General features: G+C 37.3%; 2 protein-coding genes across 8 annotated transcripts; one reads left to right on the top strand and one right to left on the bottom strand.

Moving 5' to 3' along the window:
- Positions 1-330: 330 nt before the first annotated feature.
- LOC133288964 (uncharacterized) lies at positions 331-4,110 on the bottom strand. Its single transcript, XM_061486805.1, has 3 exons — positions 2,942-4,110; positions 1,022-2,836; positions 331-943 (listed from the first exon to the last, which is right to left on the bottom strand). The coding sequence occupies exons 1-3, from the start codon at positions 4,108-4,110 to the stop codon at positions 331-333; spliced, it is 3,597 nt and encodes a 1,198-aa protein (XP_061342789.1).
- A 2,967-nt stretch (positions 4,111-7,077) lies between these two features.
- Positions 7,078-17,116, top strand: LOC133289000 (protein GAMETOPHYTE DEFECTIVE 1-like). 7 transcript variants are annotated; one of them, XR_009748436.1, is made up of 10 exons: positions 7,078-7,256; positions 7,405-7,541; positions 7,623-7,700; positions 7,789-7,869; positions 9,369-9,467; positions 9,663-9,777; positions 9,938-9,974; positions 10,188-10,256; positions 16,714-16,899; positions 16,980-17,116. XR_009748436.1 is itself a non-coding variant. In XM_061486852.1 (8 exons), the coding sequence occupies exons 2-6, from the start codon at positions 7,536-7,538 to the stop codon at positions 9,666-9,668; spliced, it is 342 nt and encodes a 113-aa protein (XP_061342836.1). In that variant the 5' UTR covers positions 7,078-7,256; positions 7,405-7,535; the 3' UTR covers positions 9,669-9,974; positions 10,188-10,256; positions 15,338-16,014. The 7 variants fall into 7 exon arrangements, 1 of the variants encoding a protein (XP_061342836.1); XR_009748433.1 differs by having other exon boundaries at positions 9,369-9,539; XR_009748434.1 differs by having other exon boundaries at positions 9,369-9,539; positions 10,171-10,256.
- The last annotated feature ends 3,871 nt before the right edge of the window (positions 17,117-20,987 follow it).

Below are 20,987 nucleotides of genomic sequence, written 5' to 3'. Positions count from 1 at the left end.
ACCAAAATAGTGACATTTTGACTTGATCAGAGTCACTATGGAAAATTGTATTTGTACCTCGGATTTGATATTGATATATCAAAGATAGACAAGGATAAATCTTTTAAAAAGAAAATTTCCTCATTTATTGATATCAAATTGCGAATTACATGAATTTGCTGGCATATTCGGCTTTAGTCAAATCCCTAGTAGAGGGAAGAAATTAAATCAAAATGCAATTTTCAAATATTGAAGCGGAGGAGTGCAGATTTAGCTGTAGTATGTCTTCAGCTTATCTGCATTCCAGGTCCGCTTAACTTCTTTGCCTTCAACTGTCTCCAAGATGTAAGCTCATTTTCCGAGTTTTTCTCTAACTCGGTAAGGTCCTTCCCAATTTGCAGCTAGCTTTCCATCTCTGGCATTCTTGTTGCCAATATCTGCTCTCCTGAGTACCAAGTCATTCTTTTCAAAATTCCTTGGTCTCACTTTCTTATTATACTTTGCTGCAGTCTGTTGTTTGGCCATCATATTCTGGCAGTGAGCAATGACCCTAACTTCATCCACAAGGTCTAATTCTTCAATAAGCATTCTATTGTTCTGTTGTTCACCTTGTTCAAGACTATTCAGTCTTCTCCATGAGGGTTCTCCAATCTCTACCGGAATCAAGGCTTCACATCCATACGTTAGTCTGTAAGGGGTTTCTCCAGTTGCAGTTTGGGTGCTAGTTTTGTAACCCCACAAGACAAAGTATAGCTGGTGAACCCAGCTTTCTTTTGCAGCAAACATTCGTTTTCTGAGACCTTCCACAATCACTTTGTTGGCCGCTTCGGCTTGCCCATTCGATTGTGGGTGTTCCACAGATGCGAAACGATGTGTGATGTGTAGGTCTTTCATTAGCTGCTGGAATTTCTTATCAGCAAACTGCGTTCCGTTATCAATAACCACCTCGGCTGGGATTCCGAATCTCGAAACAATATTTCGTTCAAAGAACCTTTGCACTTTAGCCGAGGTGATTGTGGTGACTGGTTCTGCTTCTATTCACTTTGTGAAGTAATCCACAGCCACGATCAACCACTTGAGTTGTCCTTCAGCAGCTTTAAAAGGTCCTAGCAAATCCATTCCCCATTTGAAGAAGGGCCAAGGGGCCGAGATGGATTTCAGTTCTTCCGGTGGTGAAAGGATTAACTTGCCATGCTTCTGACAGCTATCACATTTCTTGACATGTTCTTTAGAATCTGCCCCCATCGTCGGCCAGTAATAACCAGCTCTGAGGGCCTTTCTGGCCAAGGCTTTGCCACCCATGTGATGCCCGTTTATTCCTTCATGGATCTCGGCAAGGACATACTCTGATCCTTCCGAGTTCAAGGATTTTAGCATGGGGTTATGCAAACCCTTTCTGAATAGCTGGTCATTCACGATTGCATATTGTGTCGCATCTCGGACCAGCTTCCTAGCTTCCAGGCGATCCTCTGGCAGTATCCCTTTCTCCAGATAATCGACCAGAGGTTTCCTCCAGTCGTTTACAGAGGTTACTACCATCACGCAACTCGGCGTTGTTATACTTTGCTGAACCACGGTTCTGTGATTACCCAGATTTTTGGTACTGGCTAACTTCGACAAGATGTCAGCTCGGCTATTCTCCCCTCGTGGGATGTGAGCAACCCGAACCTCATCAAAGTCGGCCATAATTTCCTGAACTCGACTCAGGTACTTCATCAGTAAAGGACCTTTGGCTTGGTACTTTCCTTCTATCTGCGAGATTACCAGCTGTGAGTCGCTGAACATTTGCACTTTCCTAGCTCCGTGTTCTTTAGCCTGGATCAAACCAGCTATTAGAGCTTCGTATTCAGCTTGATTATTGGAAGTTGGGAATCCCAAGTTCAGAGAATGCTCTATGGTTACTCCTTCTGGGCTTTCTAATATAATTCCAGCCCCACTTCCTCTATTGTTGGAAGATCCATCTACGTAGACCTTCCATGCATCCCCGTGTTCCTCGTGTTCCGAGTTCTGTGGTGTCAATTCCATTATGAAGTCAGCTAAGGCTTGTGCTTTGATTGCTTTCCGGCTTTCATACGTTATGTCATATTCACTGAGTTCTATTGCCCAGTTAGTCATTCTTCCTGCCAGGTCCGGTTTGTGCAACACCTGTCGAATAGGCTGGTTAGTCCTGACGATGATTTGATGGCCTTGGAAATACGGCCGCAACCTTCTAGCCGTGACCAGTAAAGCAAAAGCCACCTTCTCTAGCTTTTGATACCTGACCTCTGCACCTTGTAAGGCTCTACTGACAAAGTAAATTGGCTCCTGGCCTTCGTTAGTTTCCTTGATCAGTACAACGCTTATTGCTTCCTCCCCTACTGCCAAATACAGAATTAAAACATCTCCTGTGTTTGGCTTTGAGAGGATCGGTGGAGTTGATAAACATTTCTTTATCTTTTCAAACGCGGCTTCACATGCCGGGTTCCATCCGTCAGTTGCTTCTTTCTTTAAAAGTTTAAAGAATGGGAGGGCATTTTCAGCCGATTTTGGAAGAAACCGGGTTAGCGCAGCTAATCGTCCGGTCAGCTGTTGGACCTCCTTTTTGCTTTGGGGTGCTTTCATGTCAAGCACCGCCTTGCATTTATCCGGGTTTGCCTCAATTCCTCTGTGGGTTAGCATGAAACCCAGAAATTTTCCAGCTGCTACCCCGAACGCGCACTTTACCGGGTTGAGGCGGATGCGATACTTCCTGAGCTTTTGAAACGTTTGCTCAAGATCCTGAACATGATTCATCATATCAAATGACTTCACAATCATATCATCTATGTATACTTCTACATTTTTGCCCAGCTGATCTTCGAAGACCTTATTCATCATCCTCTAGTAAGTTGCCCCTGAGTTTTTAAGTCCAAATGGCATCACATTGTAGCAATAGTTGGCCTTTTCAGCAATAAAGGCCGTTTTTTCTTGATCCGCCGAGTACATTGGGATCTGGTTGTATCCCGAATAGGCATCCATGAAAGACAACAGACGAAATCCAGCCGAGTTATCTACCAGCTGATCTATGTTAGGCATAGGATAAGCATCCTTTGGGCAGACTTTGTTTAAATCTGTGTAATCAGTACAGATTCTCCATTTCTCATTTGGTTTTTTCACCATCACCACATTGGCTAGCCATGTCGTGTATTGTATCTCCCGAATGAACCCATCATCTAAGAGTTCTTTAACGTGTTCTTGTGGAATTTGTTTCCTTTCAGGTCCCAGTTTTCTTTTCTTCTGAGAAACTGGCTTGGACCCTGGATAAGCTGCCAATTTGTGACAACAGAATGCGGGGTCGATGCCAGGGATCTCTGACGACTTCCATGCAAATACATCCGTGTTGCTTTTAAGAAAGTCAGCCAAAATTTGCTTAATCTGGGGGTCTATGGCCTTACCAATGCGGGTAAACTGACCAGGCTCTTTCCTCAGCGTGAGATCCTCAAGCTCTCCATCAGGTTCGGGTCTCGGCATTATTTCTTCTCTCATGTCGAGTTCAACCATGTTGACCGGCTTCTTAGATTGCTGAGGAATTAGATTCCTACCGGTTTTATCCCCCGAGTGAATTCGGGGTGGGCTCGAACGTCCCCCTTCATTTTCTTTGATAGTATCAAAGTAGCAGCCCCTGGATTTCTTCTGATCTCCACAAACAATGATTATTTCATTCTTATTGCTCACCATTCTTATCTTCTGGTGTTTTGTAGAAACCAACATGTCCCACTGATGTATGGTCGGTCTTCCCAGGATTATATTATATTCTGAAGGGAAGTCGGCCATTATGAACCTAACCCGTTCTGATCTGAACGCTTCTTTTACTCCCAGGGTTAACCTGAGATCAATGTAGCCTTTAGGAGGCGTATGCTCTCCATTAAAGGCTACCAGCGTTGTTTTGCAAGGTTTGAGGTCCTCTTTATCCAGGTTCATCTTTTTAAAAGCATCCCAGAGTATGATGTCGGCACAACTCCCTGCATCCACGAAAATCTTCCTAACCCGGCAGTTCACTAGGGTCCCCGCAATGACCAGTCCGTCAACATGACCCGGCAACACCCCGCGCATGTCCTCTTTGGTAAAGTATAAAAGAGGTGGATCTGGCTTGGTTGGGTCTTCTTTGAACATGGGACGATCTCGAATAGAGAGTACCTATTTCAGGTATTTTCTTCTAGCACTTACAGTATCTCCTCCTCCCCCCAAGGCTCCACTAATTACATTACAATCAAACTCCACTTCTGGGAATTCGTCATAGTTGGAGTCATTTTTCTGATTCTTATCCTGTTTGTTCTTCTTTTCAGGAACGAGACTTTTGCTTCGATTCCTGTTTCCCAACTTCCTTTTATTGTTTCTGGAACCTTGGGTTTTTATTACGTATTGACGTAATCTACCATCTCTTACAAACTTCTCCACCGCATCTCGGTGATCCCAGCACTGACAGTTGTGTGACCTGGCCCATCATGAAAGACGCAGTATTTGGACTTATCTAATCCTCCTCTGTCAAATATGGGACGAGGTCTCTCCGTCTTTTTCATCTCCGTCGTGGCTACTTCTCTCCAGATTTGAGAACGCAACGCATTCAAAGGTGTATACTTGTCATAACTCCCAATGCGGTCCCTCATGTCCGGGATTCGTTGGCATTGATCTTTCTTCTTGTTGTCAACTCGTTCCTTTCCCTTTGGGGGTGGGCTCCTCCTTCTTGGGCTTGCTCTTTTGCCTTCATCAGATTGCGCATTTGCAATCTCCATTTGTTCTAGTTCAAGATATTTCTTCGAACGAGTTCTAAATTCCTCCAACGTCCTTACTGGGTCCTTATAGACCGACTTGGCGAGTCTGGATGCACTATCCAGACCTGCCACAATGAGGTGGACGTGGACATTCTCTTGCAACCCTGGGACCTGCAATGCAGCGTCCTTGAACCGGTTAAGGTATTTTTGGAGGGTTTCTCCAGGTTGCTGTCGTATCTTTCCAAGAGTGAACTCGGACTTTGGATGCTTCTTGCTGGTTGCAAAGTTCAATAGGAACTTCTGTCCGAATTCCTCAAAGGATCCGATGGAATTAGCAGGCAGGGTTGAGAACCACGCCTGTGCTGCCCCAGTTAGTGTTATAGCAAATATTCGGGATATGAGAGGTTCATCAATTCCCCGAATGTACATGTTCGTGTCAAAGGCATCTATGTGCACCTGCGGATCCTGGCTCCCATCATATTTCGGCAGGCGTGCCGAGTCAAAGTCCTCTGGGAAGACAACGTTTAATATTTCAGTTGTGAATGGGTTGTTATTGTACTGCCCCCTGCTGTACTTCCTTCTATATCCGCCAGGTTCTACTCGCCCTCGGATGTTTTGAGGATCCTGTTGATACTGAGCTCTAACCCGGTCCTCCTGACCGTCAGCATGTGCCTGATGGTTTTGTGCAGTTTGACCATCAGCGACCTGGTATCCCTGGTTCACCAGGTTATCAGGGTTTTCTGCATGAGGAACTTGGTATGACTGAACCGAGTTCCTAGGTCCTTCTCGACCATTGGCAGGTTGGCCTTCAACATTGGCTATTCCTGGCGTAGTCCGTCGTGTTAATCGCCGCTCCAGGTCTTGCATCCCAGGTCTTGCATCCCTCTATTATTTTCCTCCCGAATAGCCCTGAAATCTTGTTGCCATTGCAAGTTAGTACGGGTTTCCAGCGCTGCTATTCGCTCCAGGATTGCGGCGAACGTGTTGTTGGCCAACCGAGTATCCGGATCAGCCGATTGAGCAATGCGCGCAGCCAGGTTGCCAGGATGCTGGGCAGGGTTGCTTCTTATTGGAGCTACGTTCGCCGCAGCCCCCCAATTTCGACGCACCGGCGTCGAAGCGGTGTCTGAAACATCGTCTTCGACCTGGACGTGGTCGTAATCCACGTTGTTTCCGATCTGGTTGTGAGGCTGATTTATCTCCTCAATGACTGGATCCAACGGTTGATTCTGGTTTGGGGGTGGCTGCTGGCTACTGCTCCTCGTCTGGATTGCCATCCCTTGTCAGATTCGGTGGGAACTTCAGATTCAAAGAAAAGAATCTCCACAGACGGCGCCAATGTTCTGTCCTTGAGACAGAGATGTCTAGCCCAATTAGGCTAGTACGTTAATGTTGGATCTGGTGCCCTCTCCAAGGTATCTATGAAGGAGATACCCTTGAGGCAAGCAGATCACTGTGCACAGAATACTATAACGGCGTTAGCCAATGGGGTGTGTGCGCGCACAGTGACAACATAACCATAAGAGAGAGAGAATGTCTGTACCTTTAGGGTTTGCCTTTGTATTTATAGAGGTTACCTGTAGGTAGTGTGGATGGGCATTTGGTTCCTACGGTGAGGGCTCAGGCTTGATAGCTATGCTGTCGCATTAGGATTAGTATCCTTGATGGGATATCTATCCTTTATTAGCATCAATCCATATCTTGGATTGCCCCTTGTTGGACTTGCTACTTAATGGACCCATTATACGGGTCCATAACACTAGGGAAATATAATTATTAGGAAAATGGTTGGAAAGTGAATTTGGTAGGAAAATGTAAAAAAAGTTGTTTGGTTGGAAGAAATTTTACCGGAAAAATTTGGTAAATATTATAAAGTCTATGTTTAGTTTAAGTTAAAATATCAATGGAAAAATGAGTTACAATTACTAAAATACTTTTTTTTTAATTTTTTGAATGTAAATTACTTTAAAGTAACGATTCCAGTTGGATATTTGTTTAAAGTTTGAACATATGTTGAAATATTTACTCAGTTAAATACAAAATACTACCTTTAAATTGTCTTTCTTAGTAGTGACTTGGCTTCAATTTTAACAAGCAACTTCAATTTTAACAAGCAATTATAAAGAGCCATGCAAATAGCAAAGATGGGGAAATGTTTCAAATCTTTTTACCAAATATAGACTACATACTTTGCTAAAATCAAATACATGGAGAAGTATTTAAAAAACTTAAAGCAAACATCTCCTAAAGTTTAATAATTTGAGTACCTTATTACTAAAATAATAATAATAATAATTTGAGTGCCTTTCATATCTTGATAAGGCATGTTGAGATCGCATCTGACTGTACAATGGTAATGGGGAAAAAAATGTTAAACGCATGAAACATGCTCAACCCTTTCTTCAGTTGAGGGAATACTTATGCAATCTCTGCAGATGTTGAGGAAGTAGATCGGAGAGATCTCTCTCTTTTTTCTCTCTCTCCTTCACATCTTCAGATTAGTTTTTTGTAGGAACTTTCTTTTTTGCAAATGTGAATTTTCTTCAGGTTAGTTTTTCATTACTTTCTTTGTTCCCAAACAAATAAAAAAAAATTTCTTTTTCTTTTGTTATTTCGTTGAATTTGAAACCCTGATGTCATTTTGAAATTGTGTGTGCGTTTTAGATTTTGCTCATTTTTTTTTCAATATCTCTAGGCATGGAGGGATTTTGAGATAACCCCTCGCAGGCTCAAGCACTCAATTCTGGTAACCCGATTTTGAAGACCTACGATTTGGTGGCTGTGAAGCCTTTGAATCAAATTGCATTTGATCTGGCATGTGAGATAATGGAGGTTCGTTAAGTTTCTTATATGATGTTCATTAAAGTTCAATTTTATATATGTTTTAAATGCTGATGTTGAGAATAATTGCAGGTAGATATTATTTCGATTGATTTTTCAACAAAGTTGTCATTTAGATTGAAGCAGCCTATGGTTAAAGCAGCTATTAAGGTTTGCTCTTCAGTCTTGACTTTTTTAAATGTTCTAAAAATTAAATAAAAAGGAACTCAATATTAACATGTGGATTATTGACATACAGTGTGAGGCTTGTTTTGAAGTCACATACTCGGCTCTTGTTGCTGATATTCAAATTAGGAGACAGTTAATTTCCAGTGCTAAGGTAATAGCTACTTCCCAACAGTGAAAGATTTTTTTTGTTACTTTGTTGTTTACCTTACTTTTCATGATTGCACTTTTTTTTGTATTGTTGCCAAGTTATGTACGGATTGCTTTTACTGAATTTTGTGGCACCAGTTTTTTTTTGCTTTTAATTACTAGTTATGTATCAAACATTTTCGAGGAAATGTCTCTTCAAATGTACTCTGTTTTTTGAGGAGCACAATGGCAAAGACGGTTGGCGAGTGTCCTTTTATTAAAATCTTTTTCCCGTTGCAGGTTTCAGAATATTGGATTACTAATATAATTAGAACAGCAATAGCTAGGATATTTGTACAGATATATTTAAACGGAAATCTGATGTTGTCACCATACCCTATGGGCTAAACAACCAAGAAAATAAACCTTTAGTATCTCTGATAAATTATGTGATATCCTAAGTCAATTAAAAAACAATGACAAGTCAAACAAATACGATATCACACATTAATATTAGCGAACAATACTAATTAAATATAACAGAGAAATGTAAATTTCCAATAAAAGAAAGTCACCAAGATAAGTTTCGTACTTCCCAGTAAACTGAAAACAAGTAAATTGTTGTTCAACGAGATATAGTTTCAATCCAGGATGCCGAGCCAAAACCTATCATAAAGAACAATCATAAGTACTAAAGTGGAAATTTTGATTCAATTAATCTTAACAGATACACTTACCTTCGTCATTAGTTCGTCATAAACTATGCTTGGAAAATAAGCCAAGGTTGTTGCACTATCTATTACTGTCCCCTTCCCATTTCCAGAATCAAATATATCTGAGGGAAGCTGTAGAACATCCTTATCAACCTCAATATACTTCAAAACCACAGTGTAGTGTGCCCTATAATAGTCAACAGACTACAGTTATGGCATAATTCCAATCCCAAAGACCTGAACTGGATATCAAATACAATATAAGAATCTGAAAGAACATTTCATGGAAAGTTTTACAGCTTACACCAGAGGCCTCAGATGAATATGCCTTCACAAAAAAAGAAGGCCATGAAAGCAACAAAAAAGCAGTAAATGAAACCTTCGTTCTGTGGTATATGGGACTTATTTGCTCTTCTAGGGGATCAAAGAAAACAAAGGGAGTTACCATACATATAACTAATAGCCAGAGAGATAGAGATGAAATTTCATATATGCCAATTTTATTTTATTTTTACAATTTTAAAATTAAAATAATCCCAACAAGATCCAGCACAGGGAAAAAAAAAGAAATAAGAAACTTGAAAAGATTGATTAGCTTAACTCACTCCCAGTTCTGAAATTGATGTAAAGCAATATATTTGATGGTAATATACAAACAAAAATCCATTAGAGATGATTTGTGTAAATGCTTTATTCCTCTCAATTCACTACTAAGGATAAATAAAACTTTATGCTAAAATTATTATAATTTAGGACCAGTCCTTTTGTTTAAATTACGATTAATGGTGATCTTTTGATAAAATACCTATAGGTTTTGACCGAGGATATTGTCAAATGTCATGTGTGCTCTCATATGTTGTCATTGGTTGGAAGCCTAAAGCAAATGGATCCTGAAACTAGAAATGCAAAAGTGAGAACTCAACTTCCTAAACTTGTCGTCATTGGTTGCTGCAGTTATCTTAAACTTCCTTTTGCAATTGAGGTTTGTTAATTACTGTGGGTTTTAAATTTGGATTTTTTATTTAACACTAATGATACTATCAAATGTTTGTTTGTGGACTTGATTAGCGAAAATGTATTTATTTAACTTTATTGATAACCACAGATATAGACAAGGCTTACCCTCTTTGATTTCATGCGAAGAGGGCGAGTGAGGGTGTTCCTGAAAAAGGAGGATAAGACTCTATAATTCATCCATCTCATCTCGTAAGAATGTTCAGGTAGATCTACCTATATCTGTTGAATTATCTATCATGATCAAGTAAGTTGTTATTTCTTTCTGTAATTTTTTTTTTTTTTTGTATTTGTGCTAAAAATATTATTCTTTAATTTTTTTTTTGTACTTCTCTGATGAAATGCTTGCTGCTTTGAGGCTTGCAGATGGTGCTGTCTTGATTGTGGATGCTGCTGAGTAATGGTGAGTGGTAACTCTTTTCAGGTTCTGTTATGTTGCTCATGATCCTTATTCTTGTTTAGACTTTTGGGTATTGGTCAAACTCCAGTTGAACACGGATAGAACTCTTATTTAGGTTTAATTTCAACTTTATTTAATTAATTGTTTTTAGATTATTTCTATCTACTCCCGGGTATAATACTAGTTACCTAGTTTTTAGTTTCTTGTGATTTGTAGGTTAACACTGAGAGGGCAATACGCCATGCTATCCAGAAGCGACTGCCTATTGTCGTTGTGATCAATAAGGTGAATACATTCGTCATTAACTTACAAATGGAAGTTAATGAATATTTCTAGAACCATTTTTCCCTGTCATCATTGACATCAAAGCTAGCACGCTTAAACCCAGTCCTTGTCTAATATGGTGAAACATTTTTCCCTGCAACAAAGACACAATGGTAGCACATGTTAGATAGATTTGTCCTCAACTCCAATCACGGTGAACCTAAAATTTTGTTTCATAATTAAACTTTTAGATAAGTGGGGAAAAAAAAAGAACATGTAACATTGGTAACATTATATTGTTCTTAAAATTGGAAAATACAATGATTTAGTGTCAATCTCAATATTGTTGCTCTCTCACATAACCTTGTCCTGTATTCTAGGACAAATCATATGGAACTGTAAGGTATCAGAATTAAGAGTAATGAAAGAAAGGAAGCAGAAAGAATCAACAGAAGAGTTATGAAAGTGAAAACTGAAGAAATGAATAATGATACAACAGTGATGATACATAGCTATATATAGCACTCAACTAAGGCTTAACTAACTTATAAACTAACTAGCTGATAATCAGGAATTCTGTTACATCTGATTTAATCTCTTTAGCCTTTCATTCCCCCACAAGCTCAGGATTAGAAGATCGAAGACTGAGCTTGTCTATAAATTCTGCAAACTTTGAACGTGCCACTGCCTTTGTGAGTCCATCTGCTATCTGATCAGATGAAGGGACATGATGAATAGTAATTGACTTGTCTATTACTTTTTCCCTGACAAAATGCAAATCCAATTCAAAATGTTTTGTTCGTGAATGAAACAAAGGATTGGCTGTGAGAAGAACAACACTCAAATTATCACAGAAGATGTTGGGAGTATGTTGCAAGTTGACTTTGAGTTCGAACAACAGTGACTTAATCCGCATAAGTTCAGCAAGTGTTGCTGCTAAACACCTATACTCAGCTTCGGTACTTGATCTACTTACAACCGGTTGTTTCTTGCAAGACCATGACACCAAATTCCCCCCAAGAAAGACGCAAAAACCAGAAGTGAAGCGTCTATCATCCATGTCAGAACCCGAATCTGAATCACAGTAAGCTTGAAGACGAAGTTGTGAGGAAGGAGAGATAGTTAATCCTAGATGCCGAGTGCCACTGAGATACTTGAGAATCCTTTTTACAGCTTGCCAATGACTATCAAGGGGAGACTGCATGAACTGACAGACTTTGTTTACAGAAAAAGAGATGTCAGGACGTGTGACAGTGGCATATTGGAGAGCTCCTACAATGGATCGATACAATGAAGGGTCATGGAAAGGTATACCATCTTTAGCAGAAAGCTTTAAACCAGACACCATAGGAGTGGGCAGGGACTTGCAATCTGTCATGCCTGCCTTGGTTAAGAGATCCCTAACATACTTCGATTGAGTGAGATGAAGGACACCGATAGATGACTGCTTTGCCTCAATGCCAAGAAAATAGTGAATGTTTCCTAGATCCTTGAGTGCAAACACAGTGTTGAGAGACGTAATAAGTGATGAAATGTAGATGCAGAGGATCCTGTAATTAGGATGTCATCTACATAGACTAACACATAAGTGGTAGCTAGAGGAGTGATGGAGACAAGAAGTGACGAATCACATTTAGTGGCAGTGAATCCAAGTCGTATGAGAGTAGTGGTGAGCTTCTCAAACCAAGCTCTAGGGGCTTGTTTGAGTCCATAAAGAGCCTTCCCTAATCGACAGACCAAAGAAGTGTCAACAACAGCAAAACCAGGAGGTTGAGACATGAACACCTCCTCAGCTAGATCACCATTGAGAAACACATTATTGACATCCAGCTGACGTATGTGCCAACCATTGCAGAGTGCAAGTGTTAGAATAATGCGGATAGTAGCTGGTTTAACAACAGGACTAAAGGTCTCAGTATAATCTATGCCTTCACGTTGGTGGAATCCTTTGGCTACAAGGCGTGCCTTGTGTTTGAGTAATGAGCCATCTGGATTATATTTCACCCGAAAGACCCATTTACAGCCAATGGGTTTTCTGTCAGGAGGCAATGAAACAAGCTCCCAAGTGTTGTTTCGAATAAGAGCATTGTGTTCCTCTTGCATTGCATGAAGCCATTGGGGATCAGCCAAGGCCTGAGCAACAGAGGTGGGCTCTAATGAGGCAGTGAATAGCCGTGGCTTGAAAATTCCTGCTTTGGCTCTAGTGACCATCGGATGGTGGTTCTGTGAAGAAGTAGAACTAGTAGATGTAACAGGAGAAGGAGACAAAGACCTACAATTAAGGTTAGTATCTGAAATAGCAGGTGATACATTGTTATGAGTAATGGACTGATTTGACAATTCAACATGTGTAATATTTTCGGTATGGGTAATGTTGGAAGGTACAATGGTGGGTATAAATGGCACTGTGGTTGGAGTGGATGGAGAGGCAGTAGGGATGACAGTATATGGTGGATGATTAAAGGGAAATTGTTCATCGAATAGGACATGTCGAGAGAAAATGACCTTACCTGATGGTGTAAGACACTTATATCCTTTATATGCTGGATTATAGCCCAAAAAGGTGGAAGGTGCTGACCTGTAGTCCATTTTGTGAGCATTGTATGGCCTTAAATAAGGATAGCAACGACAACTAGAGGTGCGTAGGAAAGAGTAATCAGGTTCTTTATTGAAAAGTAATTGACGTGGGGATGTGTTCTTGAGACTAGATGATGACAGCATATTGATGATGACAGAAGCTGTGATGAAGGCATCTTCCCAAAATTTCTTTGGGAGATGAGATGCTGCTAACATGGATAAACCCCATTTCAACAATATGACGATGCTTCCTTTCGGGAGTGCCATTTTGTTGATGAATATAAGGACATGTGAGTCGATGAATAATACCATGAGTTTGAAGAAAAGGTTTTAAGGCAAGGTATTCCTTTGCATTATCAGTTTGTAAGCAGTTGATTTTAGTATTAAGTTGAAGTTCTGCCATGGTTTTGAAATGAGAGAAAATGGTTTGAACTTGGGATCTGGTTTTCATGGGATATAGCCAGGTGTACTTGCTAAAAGCATCAACAAAACAAATGTAATATTTGGAACCATTGGTGCTGTCTATAGGGGATGGACCCCAAATATCCATGTAAACTAATTGAAGAGGAGTATGGTATACAATATTGGAAAGAGTAAAAGGAAGCTGATGCATCTTTCCCATACAACAAGCACAACACAAAGGGACTTTCCTATTATTGAAGGGTATTTTACAATGGGAAAGAATAGACTTTACAGTTGTGAATGAAGAGTGACCTAGTCTACCATGCCACAGTTCTAAAACAGGATCAGAAAGGCATTTATTTTGTGTGGAGTTGGCTTCTGTTTGCACTTGATAGGCTGAATGCTTCACAGGCTTTATTACATGTGTTCCTTCAAAGGCATAAAGACCATCTTTAAGTCTTCCTTGGAGAACTATCTCCTTGGTAGCCTGAGATTTCACAAAGCAATGGTTAGCATGGAACTCAAAGAAAACATGATTATCTTTGGCAAGCTGTGACACACTTAAGAGATTCTTTGAAAGACCAGGAACATGAAGGATATTTGGTAAGGTAAATGATAAAGAGTTGGATGATGAATGTAAGGTGGAATTACCAACATGCTAAATTTTCATACCTGATCCATTACCTATGCGAACTTTATCTTGTCCTTTGTAAGAAGTCTTTGATTGTAGATTAGAACCATCAGGAGTGAAGTGATTAGAAGCTCCTGAATCAGGGTACCATGTTGGATCAAAAACAGAAAAAAATTCTGAGTTGTTGTCATCTTGACTGCTAGATGAGTTATGTCTAATCAAAGAGTTGTTTCCAGCTACTGCAACATTGGCTTGCATCTGTGGATGTGATGATTCTTGACTGTATCCACGTTCTTGATTGTATCCAGTTCTGTTGTTGAAGGGATTAGGGAGTGCTTGATTGTATCTATTGTAACACTCCCAAGCCATGTGACCTGACTTACCACATAACTGACATTGAATTCTTCCAGATTGTTGGTGCTGTGGATAAGATCTACCTCCTCCATATCTGCCATATCTTCCTCTATTGAAATTGTTAAAACGACTCCCTCTGTTGAAGTAATGAGGGCTTCTTCCACCAGCAGTAGAGTCATAGGATCTTCCTCTGTTCATATGAGTCAGGTTCACTTGTGTGAAGTTGAACTGCAGCATACCAACTTCATTCTTTCTATGCTTTTCTAGGCGTTCTTCTTGAGCCATAAGAAGAGCCTCTATCTCACTCACTGTATATGGATCTGACCTTGAGATGACAGATGTGATGAATGCATCATACTCTTCACCAAGGCCATCAAGAATTGCATCTATGTGATCTTCTTATGCAATTGCAGCACCTGTGGCTGCTAGTGAATCCACGATTTTCTTGATTTGTAACAAATAGCTTGAAACTGTAGAATCTTTCTTGCTATTCTTCAGTTGAATTTTCAATTGTTTTACCTTGGATCGAGTTTGAGAGGTAAAGAATTCCTCTAGCTTGATCCAAACTTGATAAGAAGATTGGCAACCAACCATTCTTGTATGCAGGGACTCAGACATGGAAGCAAGAAGCCATGACATCAACAACTGATCTTGTTGAGTTGATTGATCAGCATCACTGGTGATGAATCTTTGAAGATTGAATCCTCTTATGGTTGCCATAGCCTGCTGTTTCCAAGGAAGAAAGTTTTCTTCATCCAGCTTGAACGATACTGGATTAGAGAAGGTCTGAAGTGTAGATTGCAACGTTGTATTGTTGCTTTCCACTGTATTTTGCGCAGGTTGAGACTCAGCAGCAGAAGCATTAGGTTCCATGGATTGAAAAAGGAAGCTCTGATACCATGTAAGGTATCAGAATTAAGAGTAATGAAAGAAAGGAAGCAGAAAGAATCAACAGAAGAGTTATGAAAGTGAAAACTGAAGAAATGAATAATGATACAACAGTGATGATACATAGCTATATATAGCACTCAACTAAGGCTTAACTAACTTATAAACTAACTAGCTGATAATCAGGAATTCTGTTACATCTGATTTAATCTCTTTAGCCTTTCAGGAACTGAATTTGATTTTTGTTCAGGAAAAGGTTCTTGACAAGAGGCTGCTTGATCGTCACCAAGCCTCTCTCTACTAATAGATTTTGTGACTTACGTGACAAACTCAAAAGTCTTGAACCACTTCCAATTGCTCCATCGACCTTAAGCTTGAGGAGGGAGGAATATTAGAGTATTATGGATATCAAACTCGCCTATGTCTACTTTACTGTTGAATGTTGCATATCATACATATTATGTTAGTGTTTCAGTTAGAAGTTAGTTACAGTTGCAGTTGCATAGTTTCAAAGTTAGTTAAACTACTTTCACCACTACATATTTCTAGAACCATTTTTTGTGCTTTTTATTCTACTGTTGGTGATTTGATTCTGAACAGGTGTTAAGTTATAACAACCTGGTTTCTTTTGCCTATAAAAACTAGCCTAATTAACCTATTAAAGAAGGAAGATGGTAACCTGCCCATATATATAACCTGGTCCTGATGGGTAGGTGAGGTCCAATCGGACCCAACCCATTGTTTTTAGTTTATATGTTAGCTTCTGTAAGTACCTGGTGCCTATATGGGTATTTTTAAATTCAAGTAAAATATAAATTAAAAGAAAAAATTTAAAAATTATAAAGAATATATGTATAATTAATTCGAGTGGAAGCTAAATGCATGTTTGGATTAGCCTATTTTTGGGGAAAAAAATTTTTTTTTGGTATCTTCGTGAGGTAATTTTTTTTAAAAAAAATTATTATATTATGTCTTCCTAGAAACAGAAGGTAGTGGTAGAAGATAAGCTTCCTTTGATTGCAAACTTGCACACATTTAGGGCCCGTTTGGTAGGAGGATATTTTTTTGTTTTCTCGGGATTCTTTGGTTGGGTAAATAAGAATCCATCATTTAGTACGGAAAATTTTTTAATACCACCATGGTATTCAATTCGGTACGTCATATTTCCAAAAGAAGAAAAGTTTAATACCATTTGTATCTTGTACTTTTTATTTATTTACTTTTATACCCTTTTTATTTTCTAAATGAGGAAAAGGGGTACCTACGGAAGTGGTACCGAAAATTCACTCGTTTGGTACAGGTTTTTTAAAATTTTCCCGGGAATCTGATTTTTTCGGGATTTTCTTTTGTGTGTAATTTTTTTTGAAAAAATCATCCAGGAATGTCATCCAAAAGGTGGTATTTTAAGATTTCTATGACAGGGAAAAATTTAATACAACTAAACACAGCATCAACAAAATTAATTCAATATTCCCGGGAATATGTTAGTCTACCAAACAACTTTTTGGTAATATTCCCAGAAAATTTATTTTCTCATCATTTTTCTGGAAATCGTGATTTTCGGATAATTTTTTTTTTCTCCTGCACCAAACGTCCCCTTAGAACGTAAGAGATTGTTCCATGCAGATGCAGGTCTCCCAGCACCAACTGATTCCTTGAATGAGAGCCCGAATAAGGACCAGTTTCTAGTGAACTACCCTGAAACTGAAGAGTTGATTATGAAAATGCTGGAAACACCATGCAACCCAGACTTTATAACTGAATTCACCAACTGTGGAATCCAAGGAACTAGCTACTATTAATGATGATCAAGTAAGCTGTTGTTTCTTTTGTAAGTATTTAATTTATTTTTTTTGTATTTGTGCTAAAAATATTATTTAATTTTAATGCAGGAAGCGGAGCAACATTCTCGTGCTCAACCTTCTTCTTCACATTCTGCTGCTCATCAGCCATAGTAGATTTTTTATATTTAAACATTTGTAGTTGTATTGACATTGTGATTACTTTTATGATTAATTTGTAAAAGACTTAGGTACTTTGTTTTTGTCATATATTTAGTTTCAATGTTAAGACTTTTTAAATTGATTTTATAATTGTATTTAGCTTTTTTTATATTTTAAAGATATAATGACAGATTTGATTATAGACGATGAATGTATTTATAATCAATGAAATCATTGTATGAGTTTGAGCCAAATTATATAATTTAAATGAATTTTACAATTCAGTGGCTGTTTAAAATATTTATTTTAAAAAAAGAATTTATATTCATTGACACCACCACAAAATTTAATTAAAAATATAAAAAAAATTAATTACAGGATTCAGCGGCGGTTCTAAATCGTCGCTATTCTTAAAATATGATTTATTATTTTTTGTAATTGATGGCGGTTTATAGGGGTGTTAACAGGCCGAGCTGAGCCGAGCTTTGGTCTTAAAAGGTTAAGCCTGTATTTAAATGTGTCAGCCTGGCCAAGCATGTTACCTGTCATGAATATAATTTTAGCCTGTGGCATGTCTTATTTACAAAAAATAAAAGTCTGGTTTAGCTTGTTTAAAAAAAATAAGACAACAAAAATGTATTCAAACAAAATATACAATCAACGACACTAGTAATTCTATAAATATTCATAAATTTAATGTATATCCAAATAGCATAATATAAAATAAAATTATTCAAAAATCTGTTTAATTAATAAAATGATATGGAATGGATTAAGGAGAGAGAGAGAGAGGGCCATAACAAGTAGTATAAAAAAAATAAAAAATTAAAATGTTAGGCAAGCCTGAGAGGCTCTAAGGCCGAGCTTTTGAATTGGAGTCTGAGACCTTTTTATTAAACGAGCTTTTATATAAGTCTAAGCCTGGGTCCAACAATCAATTTTAGACACGTAAGTTCAAGCCTTCACGAGCCGAACCAAAAGCCCCTGTAAGGCTCCTGGCTCGTTTAGCACCCCTAGCAGTTTATATACATTCAGTGTCGGTTTGATATTTTGCGTCAGTTATTCCGGCGATTTCAGTAAACCGTCGCTAAATTATTTAACGTCACCATTTTTGAGTCTGTTTTCAATTGGCCACTGAATCTAAAAAAATCGCCGCTAAATCTCGCTTTTGGTGTAGTGAGATCAAGAATATGAGCAAGGTATTAACAATTAGCTCAAGTATCCTAGCACTGTATGTACGGGTGTAAATAGGATAAGTGACCTAACAAGAACTTACGGTCCATCCTTCATCAGGCCAGACTTAACCTATTATATATAGTCAAAATAGAACATGTTTAGACTTTTAAAAAAGCTTATTTAAAAAACAGGTCATATGCTTTTTTGCATATGTCGTGTTTATAAATTAACCTACAAGTCAGCCTATATAATATTATTTATTTTAAATAAAATTATTATTTAAATGATTTTGAATGATAAAGTGATATTATTTTAATTATTAAATGTCTAAGAGGCTTAAACAAATTAGCAGGTCTAGACCAAGACTTTTATTTTTTAAATATAAGTCATTTCAGACCTATAATTTGGATCAACACAAAGCTAATAGATCAAGGCAGACCTAAAATATTTTATACATATCTGACTTATTTAAGTCAAAATCTAACTAGCTTAACCCATTTACACCCCTAACTGTATCTACGTTTGAAGAGAGTATAGCATCAATAAAGTTAATTGGGCTTCAAAGCATTAGCAAGCATTAATTAACAATAAATCCAGATTATCCAAAATGGAAAAGATGCGTTCAGAGAGGGGTACAAGATTTTTCTTTTCTTTTTTTTTTTTACAGGTAAAAGATTTTTCTAGCCAAGCATAACTTGCACTTTTTCAAGGACTTTACATTGTTCTGAAGTAGTTATTGTTTCTTGCCTTCCAATTTCCACAACATAAAGCATGGAGCCACTTTTCAAATCAGTCAGCAACCTCTATTTATAACCAATAATATGATGGTTTTCATAGTTCAACCCTTCTATAATGAAAGTCATTAAAGCAAGGATATTGAATCACAATATGTATCGAGCTTTTGTATCGTGTATTGTAAATCGTATCGAATCGTAATATATAAAAATATAATAAAAATAATTTTAAAATATATAATATATTTCAAAAAGAATCCAATAAGCAAAATATATAAATAACTAAAGTGCAAATTAGTTATTCTTCTATTATTAATTATTAAGATTAATATTATCATTACGATCACTATCGTGAACCTAAAAAATAAAAATATATATATACATAACAAAATATATAATTACATATGTAAATAAATTAGATAAGACATTTGACTAAAAGAAATTTTCTTCCTTAGAGATCGAAATGATTTAAAATATTTATTTAATTATTTTCTTTATTAGTACAGATTTTTCAGATTGATTTTTTAGTTTAAATCACAAATCATATCTTTCTTTTCCTTTCCTTATTAATAATAAGTTTTTAAATTTTTTTATATTAAATCAAAAATCAAATCTTTATTTCAATTGTTTTATATTAAAAATTATAAATTTTGATTTAATTTTCATATCGTAAGACGCAATATTGTATCATTCGATACAAACTCCTTTTCTGATATATATAGCCTACTATACGTATCGTTGGACTTGCGAATCGTATCATATCGAATGAATCGTATCGTGTATCACAAGATATTAATAACTATGCATTAAAGATAATATTCAGACTTAGACATTCCATTTAATTTATATATATATATATATATATATATATATATATATATATATATATATATATATATATATATATATATATATATATATAGGTTGTTCTTTTTTTTTTTTTTTGAAAATTGGGATAGGTTATTTTGCATACTCTTCTTTTGTCTACCCCTTTCTGTAGATACTAGGTATGTTTTGATGATAACAAAGTGGCAACAACAAAAAGAGAAGAGCTTTGATCAAGAGCAAAAAGCATCAACCATATGTGGATATTGAAGATGTATGATGTAGCCACACAAGAAGAATAATGTCATATCAAAGTGACAAGATCATTGGATCAAGAGCAACAAGAAATAATTAGAAGAGCAACACCAAAATCGAAGACAACGAACCATGGAGAACATCTAAGAGAAGCTCAATATCATAACCATGGTGAAAAATGATCAAAACCAACAAAGTGTCAAGCAATGTCATATCCAACAAGTCAAAGCATCAAGTTCAAGAAAAGATCCAAGATACAAGACATGAAGCTAAGTCTAAAATCATATTTAGAATATATCTTTATGACTTAAAATATATGTGAGGGTATATTATAGATTGCATTGCATGAGCTCAAAGTTTTTTTTCAAAGTAAACATGTTTTTCAAATTGCATAATCAAGATGTTTTTCAAACATGTTTTTCAAATCCATGGAAAAGATACTTGACATATTTTATAAATTCAAAACATATTTATCAAGTCAAGATCTTTCACAAAAAGTGGTTGGAAGCAAGCTAGAACACATTTGAACTTAGAATTTATTGCTTAAATTTACTACTGCCTTCCATACAATTTTTCGTATCCAAGATGATTGATTTGGATTTTGTGTTCTTCATAAAAGTTGTAGATCTCTTTTCTATCTTTCCAAAGAGACCAAGATCACATCAATCCGACTAGTATAACTCAAATTATAGCCAAAATACGAAACAATATTTTTGCTGTCAAGTTGGGAATCAATTACCACTGCGACAGATCTCAACGGCTATAAAACGGCTAGTTTTTCAAAAGTGATCCCAACGGCTATAAACAACTATAAAACAGCTAGTTTTTCAAATGAGATCCCAACGACTATAACCGGCTAGTTTTCCAATGGCTAGTTTCCAACGGCTAGTTTTTCCAACGGCTAGTTTCTAACGGCTAGTTTTCCAACGGCTATAAACGGCTAGTTTTCAATGGAAACACTATAAAT

This window comes from Gastrolobium bilobum, unplaced genomic scaffold (assembly GCF_033153095.1).
Source record: "Gastrolobium bilobum isolate Gb01-03AN ecotype WA unplaced genomic scaffold, APGP_CSIRO_Gbil_v1 utg6815, whole genome shotgun sequence".
Lineage (NCBI taxonomy): Eukaryota > Viridiplantae > Streptophyta > Magnoliopsida > Fabales > Fabaceae > Gastrolobium > Gastrolobium bilobum.
This window is presented reverse-complemented; position numbering and strand designations above follow the sequence as displayed.

Bases quoted from the DNA above. Each gene is read 5' to 3' on its own strand.
- LOC133288964 (XM_061486805.1), bottom strand. From the start codon at position 4,110: ATGTTCAAAGAAGACCCAACCAAGCCAGATCCACCTCTTTTATACTTT. The intron at 2,837-2,941 runs GTACTCGGCGGA...AACTTACTAGAG, and splicing joins GGATACAACCAGATCCCAAT to GATGATGAATAAGGTCTTCG. The intron at 944-1,021 runs GTGAATAGAAGC...TATTGTTTCGAG, and splicing joins GCTGTGGATTACTTCACAAA to ATTCGGAATCCCAGCCGAGG.
- LOC133289000 (XM_061486852.1), top strand. The intron at 7,701-7,788 runs GTTTGCTCTTCA...ATTGACATACAG, and splicing joins TGGTTAAAGCAGCTATTAAG to TGTGAGGCTTGTTTTGAAGT. The intron at 7,870-9,368 runs GTAATAGCTACT...AAATACCTATAG, and splicing joins AGTTAATTTCCAGTGCTAAG to GTTTTGACCGAGGATATTGT.